The 20,569-nt window shown below is 36.0% G+C and overlaps 1 protein-coding gene, 1 long non-coding RNA gene and 1 pseudogene across 4 annotated transcripts in view; 2 read left to right on the top strand and 1 right to left on the bottom strand.

Annotated features, from left to right (window-relative positions):
• LOC119522757 overlaps nucleotides 1–20,569 on the bottom strand; it is a 112,592-nt gene that overhangs the window by 5,678 nt on the left and 86,345 nt on the right. The window lies entirely within an intron of this gene.
• The window catches only part of ACSL4 (acyl-CoA synthetase long chain family member 4), a 178,405-nt gene that overhangs the window by 108,008 nt on the left and 49,828 nt on the right, over nucleotides 1–20,569 (top strand). For all 3 annotated transcript variants that reach the window (XM_037821375.1, XM_037821377.1, XM_037821376.1), the window contains exons 4-15: nucleotides 43–220; nucleotides 1,559–1,668; nucleotides 1,794–1,932; nucleotides 4,869–5,019; nucleotides 5,179–5,302; nucleotides 10,215–10,286; nucleotides 11,760–11,899; nucleotides 12,861–13,033; nucleotides 15,349–15,423; nucleotides 17,543–17,734; nucleotides 19,284–19,398; nucleotides 19,918–20,075. In XM_037821375.1, the coding sequence (XP_037677303.1) occupies nucleotides 43–220; nucleotides 1,559–1,668; nucleotides 1,794–1,932; nucleotides 4,869–5,019; nucleotides 5,179–5,302; nucleotides 10,215–10,286; nucleotides 11,760–11,899; nucleotides 12,861–13,033; nucleotides 15,349–15,423; nucleotides 17,543–17,734; nucleotides 19,284–19,398; nucleotides 19,918–20,075 (1,627 nt within the window). The remainder of the gene's footprint in view (nucleotides 1–42; nucleotides 221–1,558; nucleotides 1,669–1,793; nucleotides 1,933–4,868; nucleotides 5,020–5,178; nucleotides 5,303–10,214; nucleotides 10,287–11,759; nucleotides 11,900–12,860; nucleotides 13,034–15,348; nucleotides 15,424–17,542; nucleotides 17,735–19,283; nucleotides 19,399–19,917; nucleotides 20,076–20,569) is intronic.
• LOC119522755 lies at nucleotides 7,046–8,604 on the top strand (annotated as a pseudogene).

The following is a 20,569-nucleotide window of genomic DNA, read 5'->3' as shown; positions in this document are numbered from 1 at the left end:
TGAATAAATGTACTAATATTAGAGAATGTCTCGCTTTAACAGTTAATTCTTGGGAATTATAAATGGATTAACTATCTTGACGTGAACTGCCGAGTCAATAACTTTGGTAGTGGACTCACTGCATTGGGACTAAAACCAAAGAACACTATTGCCATTTTCTGTGAGACCAGGGCCGAGTGGATGATTGCGGCACAGACCTGCTTTAAGTACAACTTTCCTCGTAAGTGTGTTGTGTTTTTGGAGGGGGTGGGAGAGGGCTTTTTCTTATATGTGAAAATTGTCCTGTGATGCTCTTGCTTTCAAAGTAGGTATTCTTTAGCTATTTTTCTGCATAAATTATGTCCATAAGACAGTATGCGATGTGGTTAAAAGCTGTCCAATTAATCCTAGTAAATGGAGTAACTTCTATGAGCTAGTAATATTAGTATGGGAATTGGCAATTTATGGATATAGTTTAGAATTTTATTTTTCAGTAGGAATTGAATTGTACCTGGAAGATTTTGGATTTGGGGATATTTTTAGAAGGTGATACCCAAAGTAATGATTAAAACATTAAAAATATTGCTTAGGCAAATTCTGGTTCATTTCTTCACTTTGAGACCTCTTACTTGACTTATTCCATTTTAAATGTGAAATAAGCATGTGACAGGTTGAACTGGCATTAGATATGCGGGAGAGATGTAAGGTTTGGTGTATTTCTGATATTTAAGCATTCATTCTGCAATTGTGTTTAGTATGTGCGTGTCACATACTAAGCACTCAATTATCTGTTGAATGAAATATCACAGTATAGGTTTAGTGTAGGAATCAAGTTTGCATTTCAAACAAACAAAAATGGGCAATATGAAAATGCTTTTCTGTGTACCCATCACTCAATTTCAACACTAAACCACTCACGGAAAGTGGCTATTCTTAACAGTATTACTGTTTCTTGTTACAGCCTAGGGCTGAATATCGCAGTCTGTTCTAAGTTTAGCCAGATATCCTTCAATTCTAACTGTTCTTGGTTGCAGTTTATGATGTCTTTGCCTGGTGGCTCCTAGGGAATAAATTTCATCAGCTTCTCCAGTTAAGACATGGAGGTCACCAATCAGATTGGACATTGGACTCACTGAAAAGCTTTTTGGAAGGAATGAGAACATGATTCATGGTTGATCTGACTTGAGAACCTCAAAATTTGAGGTTTTTCAAGCAGTTACACATTCTTTGGGGCTATGAACAATGAAATTGGGTACCACAAGGGAGTCCTAGCTGGGCTTAGCTCTGACCTGATTTGAGAGTTCAGCTAGAACCTGTTGGCCTTGAGATTGGCTGATTTTTGACTTCCAGTAATTCTGGGTTTCTCCAAGTTTAGGAAGTTAGAATCCTGAGAATTTGTAAGGAAAATTTCAAGCTACTGGGGTGTTTGAGGCAAGGTTAAAGGGTAATAGCAGAAACTAGGAAATCAAATTATAAAATGTCTTTGTGTCTGTGAATGTACCTATCATTAAAGACTGGCTTAATGTCATTCTTATAAATGTTTATCATTTACTTTTTGTGTTTATTTTTTATTATGTAGTTGTGACTTTATATGCCACACTTGGCCAAGAGGCAGTAATTCATGGACTAAATGAATCTGAGGCTTCTTATCTAATTACTAGTGTTGAACTGCTGGAAAGTAAACTTAAGGTAAATATGAAATCTCCTTCTCATTAACTCATGGTAGTGTTATCTGGCATGATAGGAAAATGTTCAATAATTTAGTTTTTATTATAGGCCCTAATTTAATAGCTGGGTGTCTTTCTGCTCAACAGACAGCATTGTTAGAAATCAATTGTGTTAAACATATCATTTATGTGGACAATAAGACTATCAATAAAGCAGAATACCCTGAAGGATTTGAGATTCACAGCATGCAATCAGTAGAAGAGTTGGGATCCAAGCCAGAAAACGGTAAGTAAAGCAGTTAAAGCAAGTTCATTGATCTATTTGAAGTTTATTTCAGTAGGTTAGTAAAAGAAGTGACCCAAATGAAAACTCTAAAGTTCTTTGATTTAAAAATAAGTTTTTAAGTGTTTGCAAAACTATCATGATAATATATGATGTCTTTTTATTCCCTTTTCTTCACAGAAGGATAACCACTGTTTAAAATTTACTACATAGTTGAGATGTATTCTGTGGTTCAGACTTTCTGGCAATTGTGCCCAAACTTTTCTTTTTTTAAGTAACCTATTATAACCATCCATTTTGGGCTTCATGTAAGGAAATGATCTCAGGCATTTTATTCATTAAACTTTTTTTATGCTTAAAGCTTAGTGATCTTAATGATGTTTCAAAGGATGTAATGCTGGTTTCCAAGAGTCTTACTTGGATTTATTCTACCACTAATTTGGTAGTTCATATTATATTTGAAACAAGTAATTGTACCGTGTAGCAAAAAGTATGCCCATTGGTCATCAAGACATACAGTTGGGGAAATAGTACTCCGATTGAATAGTTTCCTTCTTGTGTTCCATGTGAAGGTCAAATACCCTACTAGATGAGGAAAGCATTCATTTTGGCAGGAGAAAATGTTTGTTGAAGCTCTGCTTAGCTGCTGAATATTTTACCATTTGAGACTGAACACGTGATTACAATAAGTACAGATACTTTTTTCAACCTGGTATTAAGGACAGGGAAGAGTCTCTGAGATTTCACTTTACTTGCAGGCTTATAGTGAACCAGCCATGGTTTCACAGAGACGCAAGACTCCTGGGTCAGGGATAAAAGACAGTTTTTTACACATAGAAATAGCAGTAGCCAGAATGTCAGCATTTGTTTTGCTTCCTTGCACCCCAGTTTTCGTGGGGCAATATGAAGAGGGTAAACTGACACCTGCACACACAGTGGGTTGTGTTATAGGAGAGGAACCCTGAGCTTAGGGAACCTGATTCTTTCACAATGAGCAGTAAGCATGCTAATCTTTGCTCTGGAGAGAGGTATTATCTTTATTATACTGAATAGTAAGCATGCCTGCTCTTTGCTCCAGGAGGAGACATTATCTCAGTCTTCCAAAACTATTCATTATACTTGAAGAGATAGTACAGAATAAAGGGCAGTAAGTGCCTTTCCTCACAAGATGTGCAGAAATGCAAGAGACCCATGGAGAATTGTCTCTCGATACCAGGTTGACCCTGTTAGATTGGGGTAAATTTGACTGGGAAGTCCTGATTGGTAGGGATCTGTTGCTAATTCTGTGGATTCACTCAAGAGTGTTGGCATAAAACTAAGGAAGTAGTAGTCCTTATACTTTTGTTCGAGCAGTATCATTTTAGACAATGTATCTCACCTAGTTCCATTCATCTCTTTAGCAGATAGTGTCTTAATTTGCCAGGGCTACTATCACAAATACCACGAAACGGTTTTGGCTTAAACAATGGAAATTTATTGGCTCACAGTTTTGAGGATAGAAGTCTAAACTCTTGATATCAGAAAGCCTTGCTTTCTCTCCCAAGGCTGTAGTGTTCTTGTGCTGGCTGCAGGCAATCCTTAAGGTTCCATGGCTTCCCATCATATGGCGATGTCCTCTCCTTTCTCTTCCAGGTTCCCACTGACTTTCTCCCTGTGGCCTTCTCCTTATGAGGCCTCCCGTTATCCAAATTAAGACCCACCCTGGTTCAGTTTGCTCCACCTTAACAAAAAATAATCTCTTCAAAAGTCCTATTTACAACAGGTTCAAACCCACAATGATATGGATTAAGATTAAAAACATGTCTAAATTGGGGTACACAATTCAACCTACCACAGATAGGATACATATATTTTTGTGGTAGTTTATTTGAGAAGAAAATTGTTATGATGATGATACTTTTTGCTTATTTACTCAAAAAAATGGGCAGAAGCCAACCATCACATTGTAAGCTTAGACTCAGAAAAGCTTGACATATCTACTGCAGATGCTTTGATTAACTCTTAGAGAAGGAATACAGTCCCTGTTTCCTTGGTTTATAAACTATGACAGTGGGTGGCTTTAAGAATCATTAGAAATAGTCAATTTAAGTATAACTTTACCTGAAATGTACCCTTTATCTTCTTGTTTCTTTGGTTATTTCAGTGGTAAAGAGTGCTCTTTAAAACTTTAATTTAACAGTTTGGTATATAAAAATGTAATTTATTTTTTGTAACTGACTTTCTTTAATCCAATAATCTTGTTAAACTCTTATTATTTCTGATAGTATATCTTTGGATGCTTGTCCATTTTGGTGTATTCTGGAAAGGCAAGGAGATTCCTATGTTAGCACAATACACTATTTTGAAATTGGAAGCTCCAGTGTGCTGTTTAAAACTTAGCATCCTAGAATTTTTGAGTTGAAGTCAACTTGAAGATCTAGTCCAGTGGTTTTCAATCAGGGATGTGCATGAAAATCACCTGTGGAGCCTGTGATCCATCCCAGACATACTGAATCAGAATTTTCAGAAATGGAGTCCAGGAATAGTATTTTGTTTAAGATCTGCAGGTGATTCAGATGCCCACCATTGGTTAAGAACCACAGTCTCGTTCTACCATCTCATTTTAGAGATGAGGAAACTGAGGCCTGAAGAGCTTACACACAATAAACAACCCGCCCAAATCTCCAAAGTCCCAGAGATTTTTCCACAACACTACTCTATACAAACACTGTGGAGAGCCATGGGCATACAGGGATTTAGCTAAGCATCCAGAAAATGGGCCAAATTGAGTTTGAAATCCTCATTGCAGTTAACCAGAATTTGATTGTTTTTGTTTTAATTCTCAGAAGAGAATATTTGCTTTAAATGGTCTGTCATTATGTCAAAATCTAAATAGCTTTGTTTAGTAATTTAACTTTTAATCTGAAGAAAATGTGGTACTTTCTCATTCATTCATTTAGCAAGCATTCCTCCAAATAGACCAACTCCTTCAGACATGGCTATCGTAATGTATACCAGTGGATCAACTGGCCGACCTAAGGGAGTGATGATGCATCACAGCAATTTGATAGCTGGGATGACAGGCCAATGTGAAAGAATACCTGGATTGGGGTAAGAAAGAACTATTCAACTTTCTAAGAACTTCGAAATCAGAGCTCAGGTTTGGCATTCTCTAAATTCAATCTATATTAAAATGAAAAAGTTATTGACATTGCTAATTTAAAATGTCTTTTTAAGAAGAATTAAAATGTTTCTCTTATTTTATTTTAGACCAAAGGACACATATATTGGTTACTTGCCTTTGGCTCATGTACTAGAATTGACAGCAGAGATATCGTGTTTTACCTATGGCTGTAGGATTGGATATTCTTCTCCACTTACACTCTCTGATCAGGTGACAAAACTTTTCAGTATATTGGCATGATCATATTAAATTACCTGGTATGGCTGAGAACATATTAAAACTCATTAGATATTTTAAGCCACCTAAAACTTTCTCCTTGACTTCAAACATAGCTTCCATGAGAGATATGTAGCTGTCATAAATAAACTTGTGGATTTGTAGTATTGGTTTATTTACATATTTAAAAATTATTTTGAAACTGATAACTATTTTCATCTTGTCTGTTCTTGATTAGAATTTTTTTCTCTGGATAGCTAAGATAGCAAATACATTGAGCCTTTTTTACATACTGCCCATGAACATTGGTGGGAATTTTTAGAGAGGATATGGAGGTAAAGTTTTATCCCGGTTTTCCTCAGACTTTTCTCTACAGCTGTGCTATCCAATACAGTAGTTACTAGCCTCATATTTAAATCTAAATAAATAAATGAAATACAATTTAAAATTCAGTTTCTAAGTCATTCTAGTCACATTTCAAATTCTCGGTAGCCATGTGTGACTGGTGGTGACCATATTGGACACAATAGATATAGAACATTTCCATCATCATAGAAAGTTCTATTGGACAGTGCTGTAGCATCTCCAAAGGCATCCCTCCAGCTACTTCACTGATTCAGGGTTCTTCCTTCTTCTCTCTGTTGTTCATAGCAGGAAGCCAGCAGCAGGTAGGGCTAGCTCATGTATTTTAAGCCCATTTGAAATCATATGTCTAATACCTATTGTCCACAATTATAAAAACTCCTCTTTGGAATAGTTGCTATAGAACAGCCTGAACCAGGCATAAGCAGGGAAAAAGAGCTATTTAGGGAGCTGTGGGGTTTAGGATGCTGAAAGATAAACTGGATATAAGTAGGAATGACTTGACTATATATGTGACTTCTGCCACTCCCATACTGGAGCCCCACTGTTATTTTTTAGAACCCAAGGCAAAGGTGCCTTTTGTATGGTGTTCTTGATGGAGCACGCATTTAGCAAGATATGTCCTGGGTGCTCACAGCCAGTAATTGTAATACCTTTTATTGTTTTTTGTAGAAACACCACTTTAGGGAGATGATAGATATTAAGACAAAAAATGTTAAATAGATTTTGGTAGATTTATTTGAGATTCCAATCATCTTTTTTGTTTTTTAATGCATAACTTAAAGTGCACCAATCTTAAGTGTACTGTTTAATACATTTAATAAACACATGCATACATGCATACACTTCTGTGATCATCACAGACTAGATCAAGAAAAAGGACATTTGAAGCACCTCATAAGGGTTCCTTGCATCCCCTCCTAGACATTACCAACCTGTTTTAAGATGGCTTTTCAATGAGAAAATGTTCTATGTACCAAATAACTGGCTACTTTTGGAACTTTAAGGAACACAACCTTTTTCTAAGATGGGGTACTGCTGTATTTAACTATATCACTCAGCTAAAAGTTCAAATTAAAAATCTTCTAGAATAGTACTAGAGAAAAGAAGTAGACTGTCCAGAGATGTTATCAAAATGTAAAAAGCGTTTTGATAAGCTCTGAGTATGCTTTCTTCCCCTTTGGGGAAGTTCAGAAGCCAGTTGACTAGCAACTTTTTTTTCCCGCTGCGTTTCAGCAAGCAATAGCCTCAGTTTGGTGAAGGAGTAAGCAGAGTCTTTTGCGGGTCTGACTTAATTCTTGCTGACTCCTAGGCTAAGTAGTACATTAGAAGTCTATTAGTGAAAAAGCCAGGGGGCAAGGTTGTGGAGAGTTGCATTGCTGGCTGGAGGGTGAGCAAGCGGGACTCCGGAGCAGACCTGGAGGCTTTGCGGGACCCAGGCGGATCGAGTTGCCAAGGCACTGCCCGCGCCCCGCAGCCGCGTCTGGTTGTCTAGTGCACCACCGAGAGGCACAAGCTCCGAGCATCTCCCGCTGCGGCCACTCCTCAGGGCCAGGAGCGAGGAAGCCAAGTGCGAGAGACCTCCCGAGCCCAGTGCAACCTCCTCCCGCTGCCCGAACCACCATGACCCACTTCAACAAGGGCCCTTCCTACGGCCTCTCGGCTGAGGTCAAGAACAAGGTTGCTTCCAAGTATGATCATCAGGCAGAAGAAGATCTTCACAGTTGGATAGAAGGGGTGATGGGCATGAGCATTTGTACCAACTTCCAGCTGGGCTTGAAAGATGGCATCATCTTCTGCGAACTCATAAACTACAGCCAGGTTCAGTGAAGAAGGTCAACGAGTCTTCCTTAAACTAGCCTCAGTTGGAGAATATTGGCAACTTCATAAAGCTATTCAGGCTTATGGTATGAAGCCACATGATATATTTGAAGCAAATGATCTTTTTGAGAATGGAAACATGACCCAAGTTCAGACTACGCTGGTGGCTCTAGTAGGTCTGGCTAAAACGAAAGGATTCCATACAACCATTGACATTGGTGTTAAGTATGCAGAAAAACAAACAAGGCATTTTGATGAAGGAAAATTAAAAGCTGGCCAAAGTATAACTGGCTTGCATATGGTAACCAACAAATGTGCCAACCAGGCAGGTATGACAGCCTATGGGACTATGAGGAATCTCTATGATCCCAAAATGCAAACTGACAAACCTTTTGACCAGACCACGATTAGTCTGCAGATAGGCACGAACAAAGGAGCCAGTCAGGCGGGAATGTTACCACCAGGTACCAGAAGAGACATCTACGATCAGAAGCTGACACTACAACCCGTGGACAACGCGACAATTTCTCTACAGATGGGCACCAACAAAGTTGCTTCCCAGAAAGGAATGAGTGTGTATGGGCTTGGGCAGATCCCAAATACTGTGCTGCTCCAACAGAACCCGTCATTCCCAATGGAAGCCAAGGAACAGGAACAAATGGGTCAGAAATCAGTGATAGCGATTATCAGGCAGAATACTCTGATGAATATCATGGCGAGTACCAAGAAGACTACCCCAGAGATTACCAATATGGGGACCAAGGCATTGATTGTTAGATACACAGAGAGGAGCTCATTATTTAGTCCATTGTTTTTACTCAGTGAGAACCAAGCTAGCCTTGAGTAATTTTTATCTTGTCTTCCTAAAACACTATTATGCTTATTGCACGTAAAAGAAATATTGCCTTACATACATTCCTTTTTCTTTTTTCTGCCTCTTCCCTAAATAGTTGCCTTTTAGTGCTGTGACAGTTAAATCATACAGCATAACCAATAATGTGCATATGAAGTAAAAAGGAATACTGTGAAAGGGGAATACTCTTGTACAGCCAATTATTTTATTAAAGATCTATGCATTTTTACAACCTTCTGCTTAAACTGGTATTTTTAGACAACAGGAAGTTTCTTGTTTCTTTTTCTTGTTTTACTTTTTTTTTTCCTTTCTTTCTTTCTTTTTTTTTTATAGTTTAGTACCTGGTTTCTACATTGAAGACTAAATTCATGCTTATAGCTAAATGTGGTCTATACCAACTAAATCTAAGATGCAGCATTTTAGGAATTTACATATCAATGTTTTTACAATATTGTTTGCTAATTTTTAAATACAGTCATGATCAGTGTGGGGAAAAAAAAAGCCAGGGGGCATTTATACCTACTTTTTTCATTAGTCTTATTATTAAGAGTCTCAGCTTTATGTGGAATCTGAAACCCAGGAATCTCCCTCACAGAGGATATCAGAAAGACTTGGGAGCCCAGAACCATCACATTTGAAGTCAGCTTATGATTGCCATATTGTAACAACCAGGGTTACTGTGATCATAATAAGACAAAAGAAGTGATGATATTACTAAGAGTAATAAAGAAACAAGGAAGAGCTTCTTGTGGCTACTGATACCTTGGAACTGCTCTTGATAGCAAACCCTGGTCAGAAGCACATGGAGGGCAGCTCTGGCTTGAAAGAGATCTTTCTCCCTACAGAGCAGACCTCCCACATGTGGTGTGTATGTGCCTGCATAGATTTACATTCACAAATGCATACACACTTGCACATACAGAAAATACATGTAGTTATTTTATTTTCTTTACCCTTATGAAGAAAAGCAGGATAAAGGCAATTTAGTTCTACCAGCAAAATTTCATATATGGCAAAGCTGATGATTCTGGGGGATCACACTGTTTTTCGATAGCTGGTTTACTTCTTTTCCATAGTAGCCACAGCTAACATCTGAGGAACATTGCTTGAAATGTGATACATCTGAACTTAAGGACAAATGGACTGCATTACAGCAGATTCTTATTTTTGTCTACTTTTTCAGTGGTTGTCTATTTATCAACTTTTGTATGTACTGAACCCTGACATTTGAAATCCCAACTAGTGTGTATGTGTGTGTGTGTGTATAAATATATACAAGTAAAAAATACAAATTATGCATATGTGTACATGGTATGGTCACTTGGTCTGTTTACTCACTGGTGGTGTCCTTCTTAATATTCTACCAACCAGAATATTATCAAATTAGTATTTCTGTTTGATGTTAATTGATGTTTATAATGGTGACTTTGAGATGTGGCTTTGCCTTTTGACTAATCAAAGAAAGTTCAAATTATCTTCAATTTTGTTTTGGTGTTTGGTCTACCTTAATTGAGTTTTATTTTATTTTTATTTTATTTTATTTTATGAAAACTGGTATTCTGCACTATATTTGATACTTTATTGATAAGAATGTTTGATTTGCCAGAATATCCACATCTATTGATTCTGGATCAGTTTCTCCTATAAGGATGGCTAAAAGGTGTTAGAAGAAATAATCTCCAGAATAACAGACTAAGTAGGTTATGACTCACAGAGCAATAGAAAATCAAACTCCATGTGTAATTTTTGCCTTTTTGGAAAAGGTCACATTAGAATACAATTCTGGGTATATTATTATTAATACTTGAACAGTAACATTTTACGCTGAAGTTGGTTTCCATGATTGTATTTACTTTTTCTTTAATGTAGTCCAGCAAAATTAAAAAAGGAAGCAAAGGAGATTGTACTGTACTGAAGCCTACACTTATGGCAGCTGTTCCGGTGAGTATAGGATATGAATATGAATAGAAGAGGATCATTTAAATGATTTATTGGATTGCACATGGACTTTTTAAAAAGTAATGCTCTAGATATTTGCTTATATATTTTTAAATAGTTGTACTTTGTTGAAATTATGGCAGATGGATTCCTTAAAAGTTTATAATTTTGGGGAAAGATGAAATGGCAAATTTCTGAAATGTATGCCTGTTAATGTTTGCTGATACTTGAAAATTACGTGATGAAAATAACCTGGTTCAAATTACCTAATGAGAAATGTGGTTATAGTATTTTTAAGGTAGAATATATTTTACAGATCATTTTTAAGCACTTAATTTTAAAAATGATGTGCTAACAATAAATCCCATCAATTTGCTGCGACTGTATTGTGTTCCTCACTCGCTGGGGATTTTCCATGCCTATAATTAGTAAATAGTGTTGGTACTCATCTTTAAAATTGAGAGCAGTGAGAGTGGTTCTCACACGTCTTTCTCCCACATGCTTATTAGGAGGTGTTGTTATATGGATGCTAAAGTCCTTCTAGGGAACTACTGGAATTTCTCAGTCACAGATCTAGACATTTATTTCAGTTTTATAATGGTGATTCCTTTTGTGGAACTAGAAAATATAACAGTGTACCTTGCTTGAATGGTGTAGCCTTTTCAATGGATGGCTATATTCTAATGTTGAAAGAGCAATCCATAAAGCTATTTATTGTAGTGCTGTTGAATAATTTACATTGATAATTGCTATTTTTAAATATTTATAGCTAGGTATTTATAAATAGATATGCTTTATGCAATAATTCTTGTTAATTTGCTGCTTAGTAATTTTAAGAAAACATCATTTAATGATTATCTGGGTTGAATCTGTTTGATTTTTGTTTAGTAAGTATCACCCTGGGAGTTAGTATATCCCAAACCTGGTCCTACCTCTAATTTTCCAAATAGCTATGAGCAATAATTCTATTTTTTTGTCATCTTTATTTCTATTAAAGTGGAATAAAAATCCCTAAATTTCGGGGACGTCTCAGATTTTTAAGCAACTATAAAGCTCTACACCATGCTATAAGAGAGTCAGAAGGTAGCAGTAAAAAAGAGAAAAGCATCAGGATCAGGTTCGGCATAGTTTGGAATGTTTGGTAGTGTTTGAGAATAAGTGAATATATTTGAGATGAATATTTTTAAAACATTCCTTTTTGTGAGAGTTGAATGAATGCGCTACACTCAGGTTGACCATTTCTTAAAATTCTGATGAGCTTAGTATATAGAACTGAAGAAACCCCTATACTTGTCCTTCCTAAAATAGTGAACAAGTAAAGCCAATTAAATTAATTATATAATAAAGGAAATAAATATGTCCATTATACTAAAGAGTTTTAACTAAGATGTTATAAATAAGGTATCTGCAACTAAAGACTATCTCAGTGCTGGTGTAATTCTTTTCAGATTATTGAATATTTTGTTTACCTTTTAGGAAATCATGGATAGAATTTATAAGAATGTTATGAGCAAAGTCCAAGAGATGAACTATATTCAGAAAACTCTGTTCAAGATAGGGTATGATTATAAACTGGAACAGATCAAAAAGGGATATGATGCACCTCTTTGCAATCTGTAAGTACATTTCTTGGGATCCATAGTTTGAGCCTTTAAATCTTTTTGTGTTTTTATAAATCTGGAAGATGAATAAGTACATGGCTAGTTAATTTAATTTGAGGGTCACCACCACAATAATAGGATCGAATTTCTCCTTTATTTGTTTCTAATCCTCATTGCTTGTATAGCAAGCAGAGGACTCTGAACTTTGATCTTTGCAATTACATTTTAATAACTGAGTGAATATTTAAGATTTAATTATATGTAATAGGTGGTGGTGATGGTAGGCCAACATTATGAGTTTAAATAATACCACTGAAGTGTACACTTGAAAATGGTTAAAATGGGAAAGTTGTGTTATGTATATATATGTTATCACAATAAAAAAGAAAAAGATTTAATTATAAAGTTTGGTGTCATGAAGACAAATTAGAATAAACTTTTGAATCAACATATCTGAGTTGAAAAACAGTATTTTTTTCTAGCTAATAAAGTAAGCTTTACTTTTAGATTTATTCTGCATGAAGGCTTCTAATTTATTGTATTCATAAAACAGTGTAGTAAGTATATGAAAATATAACAGTTATTTTACATGTGGTACTGGGGAATGAGGATGGAGAAGCACTTTTCATCGGAAGGGAGATAAGATAGGTGATTAAATGTTCCAAAGATAACTTTAAATTTTAAAACAATTTTTCCTTTCTTTGACATCATCATTTTCTTTCATTTACTTGGGTCAAAGCAGTTTCCAGGCACTTCACATACTTCTGCATTTTAAAAAAGTTTTTCTGGCATTTTTTCATTGTTACTAGTTGTTGCTTTGTTAACCTCTCATTGTAACCATGATTCTGAAATTTAGGTGTTCAAACAATATTGTGAAAATTCTTCCCAAGGCTTATTAATTAGCATGTTGGCAAGAATAGTGTGTGTGTATGTATTAAAATAATGTATTCCCCCCCCCCCTTTTTTTTTAATCAAGAATACTGTTTAAAAAGGTGAAGGCTCTGCTAGGAGGGAATGTCCGGATGATGCTGTCTGGTGGAGCCCCACTGTCTCCTCAGACACATAGATTCATGAATGTCTGCTTCTGCTGTCCAATTGGCCAGGGCTATGGATTGACAGAATCATGTGGTGCTGGGACAGTTACTGAAGGTAAAATTTTAGTAGACTTTATTTTTTAGTGCAGTTTTAGATTTACAGAAAAATTGAGCAGGAAGTAGAGAGAGTTCCCATATACCCCCTCCACACACACACACGTTTCTCTGTTGGTAACATCTTGCATTAGTGTGGTACATCTGTTAGAATTGATGACCCAATATTGATAAGTTATCATTAACTAAAGTTCATAGTTTACGTTAGGGTTCACTCTTTGTGTTGTATACTTTTATGGATTTTGACAAATGCATAATGTCATGTATCCACCATTATAGTAGTATTATACAGACTAATTTCACTGCCCAGTGCTCCACCTATTCATCCCCCCCCACCAAACCCCCTGGTAACCACTGGTTTTTTACTATCTCTATAGTTAAGGTAAGCATTGTTAATGTGGCAAATAATTCTACATTAGCCACTACTAATAAAATCCATTTGAATTATCTTGGGAAACCATAGTAACTTTATATTACCTCTTAAGTAATATCAGATTCTATGCACACCTACGTAGTTTTTAGTTTTATAGACTTTGAGTTAGAATATCATGTATACCTTGTTTTAAGTCTCTTAATGATTTATGTCACAGTGTCATTCCTCAACATACTGTCTCCTTGGTCTAAATGCTCACTTCCTTGGAGAACTGCACACTTGGTTTAAAGTGTCCTGCTTCCTCTCGTATCTATATACCTGTTGTGTCTTCTCGCTTACTTTCAATTCTTTTATTTTTAAACAACCTGTAGTAAGGTTTCTCAACTTTGGAGCTGTTGAAATTTTGAACCAGAAAATTCTTTGCTGTTTGGGGGATCTCCTGTGTATTGTAGGACGTTTAGCAGCTAGATGCCTACCCAGGGGGGATAATTATCCCCAGTTGAGAATCACTGGATTCTTGGATTTTTTTTCGAGTTATTCCACTTTTACGTCAAACTTACTGTGTCCTTCATCAATGCTGTTATCCCATACTGTCTCCCCATAGCCAAAATGTTTGTCAATGGTATCACCATCCTTAAAGTCATTCAGGGTATAAGCTTTAAAGTCATCTGGCTATTTTTTTATTATCTTTTAACTTTCATCAGGTTTTGCCATTTCTTTATTAGTTTAATCCTTTTACTCTATGCCGTCTTTGTCACCTGACCTTTTATTACTTCTCACTGCTCTGAGATATAGCCTTTCAGCTGCTGTGTCTGCCTATATTATATCATTTCTAACTTATCCTGTATGTCTATTAGATGCACCCACCTCAAACATTGCTTGATACCTAGTGTATAAAACCTAAACTCACCTTTACCTAGCTTTTGAGACCTCTCTGATCTGTCACCATTATACACTTCCATCATTACTTTCCATTCTTTTCTACACACACACACACACACACACACATATACATATATACATACCCAGCTTTCTTTCCAGACAGTCCAGTCTTCTCACTAGTTCTCATACAGGCATTCTTGGACTTGCCTCTCTGCATTTTCAGTTCCCTTGTCTTGTAATGCTCTTTTTGCTAACTGTTCACAGCCATCCTTTAAGGCCCAACTCTTCAATAAAGTCTTTCCCAACTACTTTCATTTTACATTCATCCTTGTGGTCTCTCAGGTACTATTTGCTTACTAATCAGTCCTGTGCTGTTTAGTATTTAAATGTTCTCTAAGTTGTTTCATGTGCATTTCTTCCCAAGTAGTTTGTTTGTAAGCTTATCGAGGGCAGGATCTCCTTATCCTTTATGTGTTTTCCTCACAGTATTGAATATAGTGCTAGGTGTGTAATAGACTGCCCATAAACAGTTGGTTAGTGCTAGGAATAATTGCAAGTTTCTTAAAGTTAATAGCATCATCAGCATCATCATACTTAATCATAGCAGCTAACATTTATTGAATACTTAGTTTGTGTCAGAAAGTGTTAAGCACTGTCCATGCAACATCTCATTTAATCCTCACAGCATACTATGCCCATTTCATAGATGAGGAAACAGAGGTTTAGAGAGCTTAAGTAACTTGCCCAAGTTATACAGCTAAGTAGTGGTAGAGCTGAAATTCCAATCAAAGTCTCAGTTCTTTTAAAAAGAGATTTTTGTACTTAATTCTACAAAATATAATCATAAGAAGCAAAAATGATGTAACAACATTGGAATCAAATGCACTGTTGAAATGGAATTGAAATGCTGAAAAATGATCATACTTTGTACTCCCTTTCACTATGGCTTCTTCTTTGGTCATTCTTATACTCTGGCTCTAACTCCAGTATTCTTCGTCTCATATGAGCACTGATCTGAAATCTGGTATGCTGATATCTTTATTACTTTTTTCCCCTCCTAGTTACTGACTATACTACTGGCAGAGTTGGAGCCCCTCTTATTTGCTGTGAAATTAAGTTAAAAGATTGGCAGGAAGGTAAGAATTTTATGACAATCTCCAGTGACACTAGATACACTGAAAACCACTGTGAGCCTTAAGATGTTTGTTTCTTTAAAGTGCTAGGTTGTCTGAGGTACCAAATGATTCTTTACTACTTGTTTTTTGCTTTCTTTTTCCCCAGTAAAACTCTATTGTTGGTTTCCCAAGAGGAAAGGAAATTTCTAGAATCTAGGCATGACAATTCTGAACTTGGGAATACTTGATGGTAAAGAGGGAAAATTGCTTGGTGGGGCTTTCTCTGGGTTTGAAGAAGATGAGGATATATATGCCCTATCGTTAGAAGCTCAACTTTGCTAGTGAACATGTTGAGATGGGAAGTGAAACCTCAGATTTTCAGAGGTTGGAGTAACTGATTATGTGCAGGTGCACACACACACACACACACACACACTCTTCTTAGATCATGACCCCAGCAAACATTTTCATAGTTGAGACTCAACTGTCTAGCTACTTATGTAGTTGAATTTTGATATGTAACTGCTGAGGTGAGCCACTCAGAGGAAACTTGCATTTCACAGACATTGAAAGTCATCAGTGATGGTGATAATCCTTTTAACACATGAGCTGAAAGCAAAAGTAAACCAGTCTTCCTGTAATGAACTTATGAAAGTTATTAAACAAGTGCCTTAACTGCAATAAGATGGATTGATAAATAATTAACAGCCTAGTCATACCAGATAAAGCAAGAGTAATTAAAATGTGTAAGATATTAAAGGTGATACCTTACCTTGGGGTGGATCCATGAGCTAAAAATTTAAAGAACCAGTTACCTTGAACAACCTAAGGGATGTTCAGATCCCATGAATGGGCTTTATTTGATGTAAACTAAGTTTCTGAAGGTGTTTCTACTTTGTGACTTTCTTAATATGCCTGTTACTGTGAATGTTCTATGAGCAAACTACTATTTGTTTTTAAAATCACATTTAAAATCCAATTGCATTCCCAAGAGTTTTGCATCTTGAGTAAGTTCTTTTCCTTCTTTTTCCCTTGGTAGTAATGCCTTTCCAATTTTATAGTGAAAACCTGAAGAAAATATAAGTAGAATACTGTGTATTGGGCATCAGCATCAAAATTGTCATATTGGGTAATTTATTAAGCAATAGAATCAGAGAAACAATGTTTACAGTAAAACTTGGTAATGAGACTTTTACCTTTAATTTTTATTTTCTACTGTTCTGGTTTTCTGCTTTAGTGTGAGTTTTTGGGAGTGGGTCCATTTTTGCTCTTTTTTGGGGAGGGGTTTACTTGCTATGAAGGCTCCTTTATATCATATAGTAGGGATGATCTTCATGGTTTGCATGTAATGGAATTTGTTATTTTGGAATGTTGAATAGTTTTAAATTTATAAGAACAGTTAAGAGCTGAGAGGAACTCTACTTTTAATCCTTTTGTGACACAAAATCCAACCAGTATCTCAATTTATGAATTCAGATTTTTGTGTATTTTTCTTAAAGTAAGGTTTATTCATTAATAAAGAGGTAATGATAAAATATTTCAGTAGTTATTGTAAATTATTTCAGTGTGTCAATTTTTAAAGTCATGACTGGCCATAGGCAAAATTAAGAAAAATTTTCCTCCTGTTTCTTCTAGCCTCCTCCCTTTCATTTACTGGTGTTGCCTTCCTTAGACGATTACTACCTGTTCTCTTTGATTAAAACCTCCTTAGAAAACATCTGAAATGCATGGATAGTAACGTATTAGTAATTCGCTTTTAACAGCGAATTACATTAGCCTTCTTGGCGGTAATTTTATCTTACCAATACTTTATCTTACCAATACCAATAATTTTATCTTACCAATACTATATAAATCACTAAACTTGATGTTCTAAGTGTGAAATTTCATTTCTCAGCCTCATGGTCATGGGAGGGTTTGGGATGGGTGGTTGATGGTGGCGATTCTCATTGAGCCTTCTGAAATCACACCCAATGAGCAGTCATCCACTATCCTCACATAAATCTGAGTAAATTTAAGCTAGTATTCTTACATAAAGTGGTGTAAAATTTTACCAGCAGAAAAAATATTAGTAGCTTTAAGAATTAATGAAGGTTGATTTTTTTTTAGAACATTAACTAATTTGCTTTGTGATTGCCAGGTGGTTATACAATTCATGACAAGCCAAACCCCAGAGGTGAGATCGTAATTGGTGGACAGAATATCTCCATGGGATATTTTAAGAATGAAGAGAAAACAGCAGAAGATTATTCTGTGGATGAAAATGGACAGCGGTGGTTTTGCACTGGTGATATTGGAGAATTCCATCCTGATGGATGTTTACAGATCGTTGGTCAGTGTATTCTTTTTATGTGGTTTTCTTTGCATTTGGTAACTTCAACATATATGATAGGTAATATTGGTCAGGTCACTAATAGGGTTGATGGTTCCATTGTTCAACCTTTGGAAAAATTATTTAGTTTATGTCTATGCTTCCCCATCTGTAAAACAGAGATAACAATACCGAGTTCATAGGGTTGTTATGAGGATTAAAGGAGTTGACATATATACAATGTTTAGAGCAGTACCTGAAACTTGGTAAGTAATAGCAGGATTAGAAGCAACAGCAGCATTAGGGGTGGGGAAATGGGCAGGGAAACAGCAGATTGGTAATGAGAAAACAAAAAGAGCTAAGAAGAGGTAACTATCTACTGTAACATACCTATTTTAGGCCTTCCTCACCTTTTCATTTTAGTCTTGTCTAATATGACCCCTGTAGTCAGTTTCTCTCCCCACCTAAGGAAAGATTTTTTTTCTTCTGGTGGCCATTTATATGTCTCTAACTAACCCTAAACTTTAGAAAACGATGACATCAACCCTCAACAGTAGTCTGTTTCTCTGAAAAATGTTGGTGGCTATCACATTGCTGTTTTGGGGCCTATGGAAGGAGACCTTCAGGTTCAAAAAGCTTCTCTAAAATGGGCCCTTATGCTAATCATTTCTAATCAGGCAAAAGTTAGAATAAAAATTGACTAGCTCATAGGGACTATTTTGCAGGATCCCTGTCAGGTCCTTTTCAAGCCATAAAGTTTACCCTGTCACATCTCTCATGACCCCTTTCAATCTGCCACTGATCTCACAGTATACGAACATAGTTAGAGATTTCCTTGGAAGGTTGTTTCTAAGGCCCATTGAGAAGTTTTATCTTCTGGGGAAATTTCCAGGAAATGTGGTCCATGTAGACTGATAAGCCTTTTTTTTCCCCCCTTGATCCTCAATTTCTCTGGAATCACAAGTTGTTTCCTTGAACATGTAGAGTGGGCTCCCAGTATATGGATAGGCATATCAGCCCTCAAACAAAGGTTATAGCAACTTGATGATTATACAAGCTATGCCATCCTGTGCCAGCACTTTCTTAGAGCACTTTAATTTTAGCAAGATAATCTCAAATATGGAAAAGGGTGAATTACCATTTTTTGAGCATGCTCTGCATGCCAGACATTGTGCTACATGCCTGTTTGAAGTAGGTATCATTATTTCTGATAAAATTGAGGTTTAGAGAGGTTAGCTGACATGCCTAGGGTCACATAGCAGGTAATGGACAGAGCTACTATTCAAATCTAATGCTCCAAAATCTTTGTTCCTTCTATTAACTCCATTATAGTATTTAAGATTATAATTAAGATGTTAAAGGTTTGGGTATATGATGTAACATTTTAGCCAGTACTTCTTTAGGCATTTTCTTTTTCACTGATGTGTACGGGCAAGCATTATATGTAGCAAGTTTAAAAGAAGTACCTTTTTAAATAAAGATCAAGGCAAAGAGATTCAAAGAAAATCAGAATTGTAGATACATTAATAAAGTGAACAGTGGATAAGTTAACATTCGTCATGACTTTTAGATCGTAAGAAAGATCTGGTGAAGCTGCAAGCAGGAGAGTATGTATCTCTTGGGAAAGTAGAGGCTGCACTGAAGAACTGTCCACTTATTGACAACATCTGTGCTTTTGCCAAAAGGTAACTTTCAAAAGTTGCATTTTGTGTTTCATATACATACAGTAAAAAGGTAATTAGCAAACAGTTAGATTATATATATAATCTTAAGGGTAACCTCAAACTCCTCTTAGAACATTTATCACAGTTGGGAAATGTTATACATTTCTGAAAGTTCTTGAATTCAACAGGACACCTACTATATCTTGCTAATACTTACCTATGCCACAAAACTTGTTTCATTTAATATCCATAAAAACTGAGACTTAGCATAATTTTCCCAAGACAGTACCACAGCTACTGCATGTTGAGATCAGTTTTGAACCCAGGTCTTTCTAAATTAAAAGCCCGAGAGATTGAACCCCTTCCTTTGTACATCAATATGTTTTGTTATTATGGGCTTTATTATTTCTTAATGAAACTTTATCAAATAAGAAAAAGTATATTTGGCCTTATCTGTACTGTATTGTTTCTTTGAGTAATTTATGAATAATTGTTCTCAATGTTTTAATTTCTATTTTGTTTAATTTTCTAATCTTTTAGTGACCAGTCCTATGTGATCAGCTTTGTGGTCCCTAATCAGAAAAGGTTGACTCTTTTGGCACAACAGAAAGGGGTGGAAGGAACTTGGGTTGATATCTGCAATAACCCTGCCATGGAAGCTGAAATACTGAAAGAAATTAGAGAAGCTGCAAATACCAGTAAGAAATGTCTTGTCTGTTGAAGTCCCTAAAATTCATTCGATGGTGTCTTGTGCATTAATACAAGATTTTGAAGACAACCTCCTCTCAACTATATATAGAATGAACTTTCATGTTTGAAGAATCCTTAAATGCTATATATAGTAAAACAACCTACCTCATTCTTTACTCCATGTTACAATATCCCTGCAAAATAAGCCTGTTTTGGGAATGGAATTTATACTTCCCCAAGATCCAATTCTGAATAGATCTCTTATGAAGGTCTACCTTATATCTGTAAAGTAAAAACTAATAACTCTTTAGTGTCATAACCCTGATTATATTTTATTTATATACTTTGGCTCTTTAAATGGACTGTCCAAGTTGGTGCATTAATTCAACCAATTGGAGAGCATCTGAGTATATACTGCATTCCAGGTACTGTATTATGCACCAGGTATATAGAAGGTGGTAAGACACATTTCTGGCCCTCAAGGAGCTCATTGTCTAGTGAG

The sequence above is a fragment of the Choloepus didactylus genome, chromosome X (assembly GCF_015220235.1).
Source record: "Choloepus didactylus isolate mChoDid1 chromosome X, mChoDid1.pri, whole genome shotgun sequence".
Taxonomy (NCBI): Eukaryota; Metazoa; Chordata; class Mammalia; order Pilosa; family Megalonychidae; genus Choloepus; species Choloepus didactylus.
This window is presented reverse-complemented; position numbering and strand designations above follow the sequence as displayed.